This window comes from Mus pahari, chromosome 7 (genome assembly GCF_900095145.1).
Source record: "Mus pahari chromosome 7, PAHARI_EIJ_v1.1, whole genome shotgun sequence".
Lineage (NCBI taxonomy): Eukaryota > Metazoa > Chordata > Mammalia > Rodentia > Muridae > Mus > Mus pahari.
This window is the reverse complement of record NC_034596.1, coordinates 102,723,725-102,731,531: the sequence shown is the minus strand read 5'-3', so window position 1 is coordinate 102,731,531 and position 7,807 is coordinate 102,723,725. Positions and strand designations below refer to the sequence as shown.

Genomic DNA, 7,807 nt, shown 5'->3' with positions numbered 1-7,807 from the left:
AAAAAAAAAAAAATAGTTTCACTGTATTAGAGTTAAAATCAATCTTCCTTATTTAGACACAAAGAGGGAAATGTCACAGTTTATTTGATCACACTGTGAACCCTGAGGTTGTGTTGTTTACTGAAGAAAAACTGTTTCTAGTTATGGTGTGGCTCGGCCCTAGCACACACCTTTAATCAGAGACAGGATTAAATAGATTCAACCATAGATCAAGAGGTAGGGCAAGCAACCAGTTGGCAGAGCATGAGCAGAGAAGAAAAGCCACAGTTAGAGGAAGTCGGGAGGGCAGATAGAGAGATGCACAGGAAGTAGAAAGGCGGGACATTGAGTCTGAGGGGCTTTGGAGATGTGTGGAGGAGGAGAACAGGATGTTGGCTGAGGAGGAGGGTCAGCTGGGCGCTTTCTCTGCCTCTCTGAGCTACCAACCTTTCACCCCAGCATCTGGCTCCTGAGTCTTTATTGGAAAAATCAAGCGATTGAGATTTTGTTTAAAACATCACTTGTGATGTTTGGCAAGGTGTCTACCCCTGGGATGAACTGATGACAGCCTCAGTGATTTATTGCTAGTAACAGAAGGAACACCCCGGAAAATGACAATGTGAACCACACATATCACAGTGAACGCTCAGCTTGGCATTCCCGTCAGCAACTGTGACTCATGGCACATGATTATATAGTGTGCATTTACCTCTCAGCTCGTACCAGCATTACCTCAGTCTGTGAGATGCATGTGTTACCATGATGCTTGGCCACACAATGCTTCAGCTCCTTTATAATCTCACAGGACCATTGCTCTATGTGCGCTAAGATGTGCCTCTTGGAGACACCAGACATACACATGTATATCTGCAAAACACCCCAAACTCTCTTTCTCCTTTGACAGGGTCTCACCCTGGAGCCCATGCTGGCCTCACCCTTGCAATTCTGACTCAGCCTCCTGAGCCCAAGAATGTTGCACCATGTCTGAATACCTCAGTCATCTTTGGCCTCAAAAGTCTTCTCCTCTACGAATTGAGGACACCACCTGGCTGCTTTTCTCTGAGCAGGAGGTGTCTCATGCGAAGCTTATGTTTTCTAACCCCTGACCTGGGCCTGACCAGGCAGCAGGTGGTGCCTGGAGGGCAGAACAGGAACCTAGATAGAGGCATCAAGATGGACGATCAATGTCAGGCAAGTACGTTGACCCTGGCAGCTCTCCAGAACAGAGGTTGGGGGCTGGGTCCAGTAACAGGTCTGCTTGTCTCCATTCCTGCCTGCCTGAGATGCGGCTTTCTCATCTAGCCTCAGATTTCTCATTTGGCAACTGGTGGGATAGCGGCCGAGAGTTTGTTTGTTCATTGGCTTGTTTGTGATGTGGCAGTGATGGGCCTCTGGCCCTGGCCCCATATGCTGCAGTGAGGACAGTGTGACTGAGTGTGTACCCTGCTGAGCTGTGGAGTCACCCGAAGTGCCCGCCACGCTCCAGATGCCGCTGCCTGTCGAAGCCCTCTTCCCCAGCATTACCTGGGGCGAGAGTGGAGAGTGACCCATGCTTCTAGGCTTCCCGAAGAAGACTCTTTCTGTCCCATGTCTGCCCATGGTCTTGTCCCCTGTGCTAGGCAGGGTCATAGAGAGGCTCCTAGCCTCTGGAAAAGCAGAAGCAGGGGGAGAGCAGATAAGACCTCTAACGTCACAGATTCCAGTCCTCTCCCGATGAAAGCCCGGAATAACCAAGATACAATTCACAGACCACACGAAGCTCAAGACGAGGGAAGAGCAAAGTGTGGGTGCTTAGGTCCTTCTTAGAAGGAAACAAAATATGGGAGCAAATATAGAGACAAAGTGTGGAGCAGAGATGGAAGGAAAGGCCATCCAGAGACTGCTCCACCTGAGGATCCATCCCATATACAGTCACTAAACCCAGACACTACTGTGGATGCCAACAAGAGCTTGCTGACAGGAGCCTGATATAGCAGTCTCCTGAGAGGCTCTGCCAGAGCCTGACATATACAGAGGCAGATGCTCACAGCCAACTATTGAACTGATCACGGGGTCCCCAATGGGGGAGTTAGAGAAAGGACTGAAGGACCTGAAGGGGTTTGCAACCCCAACAATATCAACCAACCAGAGCTCCCAGGGTCTAAACCACCAACCAAGGAGTATACATGGAGGGCTCTGTATATGTAGCAGAGGATGGCCTTGTCGGGCATCAATGGGAGAAGAGGTCCTTGGTCCTGGGAAGGCTCGATGCCCCAGTGTAGGGGAATGAGAGGGCAGGGAGACAGAAGTGGGTGGGTAGGTGGGGGGCACACCCTCATAGAAGCAGGGGGAGGGGGCATGGGATAGGGGATTTCTGGGGGGGGGTTGGGGAAAGGGGATAGCATTTGAAATGTAAATAAATAATAAATAAAATATCCAATTAAGAAAAAAAAATGGATGCCTGAGGCGCCTTACTTCTCAAGCTTTGCACCTGCTGATCCCCTAACCATCAGTCTCCTTCCTTTTCTCTGGCTACTGAACTACTTATCCTACAAGGTTCAGTGCAGAAGCTGCTCCAAGACCAATCTGCGCCATGGCACAGATCACCCTGAATCATGTCTATACCTCCAGCCCTTGGGTTTGACTCTTCTACACTTTTGTTGTGTCTTTCTGTCCCTCTGCCGTGAGTGCACGAAAGGGACAGAAATTGCTGGGGTCTGCCTGTCCCAAGCTCCAGATAGCCCTCTTCCCAGCTTCTCTTCCCCCAACATTCCCACTTACTCCTCTGTGGGGACCTGGACTCCAAGATCAGAAGACCCAGACATCCAAGAGTCACAGCGTGAACTGCGAACTGCGCTCCACTGTAAGGCAACCCTGGCGCCGAGACAGGTGTGCACCGGAGCGCACCGCCTACAAGTTGCCTCGGGCGTTGCCATACTGCCGGGAATCGTGCGGCCCCTGCAGGACTGCCAAGATGCGGGAGTGACCGTATCTCCCAACTCAGGCCACTTGGGTTCCAGGGGACCACCGTGACCCGCCCCAGGTCCGCCCAGGAGGCGACTTAGCTTCAACCCCGCCCCTTGCCCCCGGCCCCGCCCGGGTCCCTAGGTCCCCGCCTGCGACACTTAGATATCCGCGACAGGTGAACACTGGCAGCAGAGAGCTCGCTAGGGCTCCAACGTCCCCACCATGGGTAATAGCGCAGCCCGCAGCGACTTTGAGTGGGTCTACAGCGACCAGCCGCACACCCAGAGGCGCAAGGAGATGCTCGGTGAGTGCGTGAGTGCGCGCGAATCTAGCTGGGACACAGTAGCCACAATGGGATGAATAGGATATGAGGGGGGGCAGTGTGCACGGGGGTCAGGGGTGGTGTGGTGGTGGGACAGTGCGCGCCACTGGTTCTTCGCCTGCAGCTAGTAGGCGCCTGCTGTGTGCAGACCCTGCTCAGGAAGCAGGAGATGCCTTTTTCCTTGGGGATGCGGGAGGCCCCGAAGATCCCACGGGAGGATAGTAGCTTTCCTGTGGTGGATCTCTCTGAGGTCCCACGGTGGGCACTGTCATGCGGATACCCCGCTGCGCGCTGGAGTCTTGGGCACTGTGGGTGGAGGATGCTACACTCCCTTCTCTCCCGCCATCCCTTTGGCGCTGGAACATCTATAAACTCTTGTATTTCATCAGATCAGCAATGCTGTTTCCTGTGGGTTTAATTCGAGTAAGTTTTTACTCAACGGCCACCTTCCGTTTTAGTTGCCAGCGGTATCCGGGCTGGTCTCCTGGTCTCCAGGTTGTCGATGGTCAGGTCTTGAATTGATGGGTCTGTTTCTTGGGGCTTTCACTTTTTTGACGTCTTCCTGACCGGCCCCTAAACTGTGCAAGCTTCCCTCTTTTATATCTTTCAAATTCAGTTTGCACTTGAGCTGCTGCTGCAGCTGCAGCTGCAGTTGAGGGCTCAGGACCTAGAAACTGTTCTGTGGGTTTGTTTTTGTGGTTGTCTCCCACATGTCTGGGTTAGCCATCCTCCCTACTCCTGTGAATTTACCAGGCACAGCAAAAGGGACCTTGGTCCCCCTTCCTGTGCCACAGGAGGAGAGTAGGTGCCTTGGCTGAACAGATGCCTGAGGGTGCTGAGGCTGGAGCAGGGCCTCCTCAGCTTCTCCCCTGCCTCTCCAGTTTCCTTTTCTGAATTCTCTGGGCACCTGGCATTAGGTAGGGAAGACCTATGGACAGGGACAGGGACAGGTGCTCATGGGATCCAGAAAGACCACACCTGTGCGTGCCCGCATATGCATGAACATGCGCGTGCACACAAACACACACACACACTCACGGGGTAGGGGGGGAGGGAGGGAGGGACCTGCAAAATGTGGTCACATTCTACATTGCCTGGTTCATTGCTGAGAGCATGAGGTAGGCTTCCTGAGGGATGGGAGCCAGTAAGGTATCTGGGACTCTAGGGTACATGAGAGGTTCCCGACTCCTAGCTGCACAAGTGGACTTCAAATTTGCGGTCCTCTGTTCTCTGCCTCCTAAAGATGTGCACCACAGAGCCAAAACTCTAGTTCCTTTTGGCTTCAGACTTCCTATAGCTGACCTTGATATCTGGATCCTTCTGCCTCTGCCTTCCCACTTGGAGTATTACAGGCACCCACCCCCGCCCCCAGCATCTATGTAGAATCAACCCTGGGCTTTGCACACACTAAGCAGCATTCTGCCGCGGAGCCACACCCCAGCTCCAAATCTCTCATACTAACCACAAAACCATGAGCCTCAGAACGCATCTGGACTTCCTAGAAGATTGATGCGGGAACAGTGGCAGTGCTGGAGCTGTGGGGAGGTGAGGGGGACACTCTGGTCCAGGCACAGTAAGAGAGCTGTCATCTAGGGAGCTCCGTTCATGCCCCTGCTGTAGGGCCTCTCGATGGCTTCCTGATAACCTGTCTGGTTAGTACTGGTGACTCTGGATGTGTGTTCTTTCACCTGCTTGAGCTCTGGTCTTTCCTGCTTCGCCAGGCATGGCTCATTGCCTCCTCCTCCAGGAAGCCCCCACCCCACCCCACTGGCTGCTCTGATGGTCATGGCCAAGTGGGTGGTCGGTCACCCAGGGTTCTGCCTCCCTAACTCCACCGCCCAAGCTCTGGTCTCTGCAGCAGAAATTCCGTGGCTGGCAGAAAGGCTGTTCCTATAGTCAGGGATGAATCATGCCGACAAGAGGGAGTTGGGAAAGGCCATCAGAGAAACTTCCTTACGAAGTGGCTGTTCCGATTTGGGAGGTGATGTGTGAAACACTCTGGCCAGGATCCCCACAAACGCTCACAGGAGCTGTTACTTTTAGCCTCCTGTAGACAGGGGTGGACTCACAGAGGATGGGGACAGATGTCATACTGCCCCTTAGTTCCCCAGCCGAGGGAAATCTAGCCCAAGGGAACTGTTCTTTCTCTTTGCAGAGGAAAAACCATTTGCCCTGTGTTGTATAGCCTAGAGGCCACTGAGGCCTGGCTTGTGCAGGTCTGGATGGATGATGGCCCACTGATGGCTATATCCAACTCTGCTGCAAACTGACTGGTGTCAGTTACTGAATCTCCCAGGAAGTCAACGCTAAGAGTTGGCCCCAGTGTTCTGTGATAAGACCGAAGTCCACCTCCTGTGTCGCCAAGGGTGAGGTCGTGCTCTCTTGGCACAGTGTCCTAAGAAAATAGGATCCCATGGCGGCATCTAAGAATGTGCCTTCTGAGCCAAGGCAGCCAGGAAGCTGAGCCATTACACACCAGGCCAGGCCCAGGAACACAAACTTGGGTTTGTTTCTTTGAAGATAAATAGCTTTGTAATTTTGTTTGCTTAAAAAAAAAACCCAACATAAAAGCAAGGTACAAACACACACACACACACACACACACACACACACACACACACACACACACACATACACACTCACACACTCACAGGAAACCAGGAAATAAAAGTCAGTTATTGGATTGTTTGCTTAGGAAAAGCCAGGCTACAACTTCTTTCTATGGCAGTAGCCTTTGGGAAGATCAGAAAACCCAAATGCTGCCGGAGAGTCTAAGGTACAGAGGGAGCAAGCCAGGGGAAGTTGGAGTTCTGGTCACCTAGCTACACACACACAGATTTCACGGTGGCTGGCAGGAAGCCTGCCTCTTGCTGGAATCTGCAGGGGTCTGGTTGAGTCTGTGGTCTCCTCTGCCAGGCCCAGCTCTTTGGCTGCCTCTACTCCTATGGACTCCCTGGGAGTCTGGTGTTTTGTGTCCCAGTTACAGGACCATGGCTTTGTGGTCAGGTGTGCAGTGGTGTGCTATGCAGGAATGTGAAAATGGGGGTGTATGGTACAGACCTCCAGAAAGAAGTTCAGGAGGCCCTTTGATCCCTGTTTATACCCTCCATTGCTGGGATCTAGCCTCAGCTCTGGTCTATCAGGGACACCCAGCCGCTGACCCTCTAAACTCTCCTCTGTGCTTGCCGTCTGGGAGGCCCAGGCAGCTTCCTGGCCTTTGTAAGCATTGTTCTGGGCCAGGCTGACTATTTATTTTTATGGCTCTAGGAATGGAAACCAGGAGCTGGCACCTGCTAGGCCTGCCCCATGACCCTCCCACACCCTGCTAGATTTTTTTTTCTTTTTACCTCTTCATCAACTGACCCTGTGCATATTCTTCAGAGTCTTAGCTTCGATGTTCTTTCCACGGATACATTCTGTCAACACATGCATAAGTATGTACACAAATGCACGCTTACACATTTGCACATGTGCATACTGGCATATGGTAAATGTGAAATCACCAGTTCTCCGGAAAGAACTAAAAGCCCCGGAGTTGTAGCATTTGCTGATTTCAGTAACTATTTCCGCTGTGGCTCATTCCCACATTCCTGGGTACACCCCTGCAGTAGACCTGGGGAAGATTCCACTCTGGCACCAACCCTGCTGTCCCCTGTCACCTTCCTCTCCCCTGCTCTTCTTTAGGAAGCCACACCCTCAGCCTTTGTCCCCAGGTGGAATTCTGTACCTGCTATCCTCACTCAGTGCTGGGGAGAGCTCAATTGTGTCAGGTGCCCAGTAGCACTGGGGACTGAGAGAAACCAGAAGCAGTAGACCCCCCAAACACCTTTGCTGTGGGAAGCGGCAGCCAAGATGGCACCCTGGCTCACTGCCAAGCCCCATGATTCCCTGCTTGTTTACCAAAAACCTGATTATGTGCACCTGAATGATCACGTGCTGCCCGCCTGACGCATAGCGTCATACAGCATAATATTGAGTCACTGGCCTATCAACTCGCACCCTGTTTGTGTGCATGGCTCGTGTACAGAACGTGCTGAATGCTGATTGGATGATGAAGAGTGATGAGAGACGAGAGCAGAGGGTGGAAGCGGATAAATTGGGCAATCCCCCATAATAAATGGAATAGGAATAGAGCTGAGGCAGGAGCTGCTGTAGAGAGAATAAAGGAAGCTGCAGCAGGAAGCTGCGGAAGCTGCTCAAACCCTGTCTTGGCGTACGTGTCGTCTTTGCACCACCTCTGCAGGAGGTAGTGTGGGACAACTGACACTTTGCCACCCCTAGCATAAAGCCACCAGGATCAGCCGGGGTGCCAGATATGTGCTCTGGTGAGGGTTGCTTTCTTGTTATCATGTTCTTACGCAGCTGAAAGGCGAGGGAGCACTCTGGTCTACTGTCTGAAGGAGAACACTGAACCATTGTCTGAGGGAGCACTCTGGTTTACTGTCTGAGAGAGAACACTGAACCACTGTCTGAGGGAGCACTCTGATCTACTGTCTGAGGGAGCACTCTGGTCTACTGTCTGAGGAATAACACTGAACCACTGTCTGAGGGAGCACTCTG

General features: G+C 52.4%; 1 protein-coding gene across 1 annotated transcript in view; it reads left to right on the top strand.

Moving 5' to 3' along the window:
• Positions 1–3,085: 3,085 nt before the first annotated feature.
• The window catches only part of Degs2 (delta 4-desaturase, sphingolipid 2), a 12,995-nt gene continuing 8,273 nt past the window's right edge, over positions 3,086–7,807 (top strand). Inside the window, exon 1 of the mRNA XM_021202546.1 lies at positions 3,086–3,229. Coding sequence (XP_021058205.1) covers positions 3,148–3,229 — 82 coding nt within the window. The 5' untranslated portion in view covers positions 3,086–3,147. The remainder of the gene's footprint in view (positions 3,230–7,807) is intronic.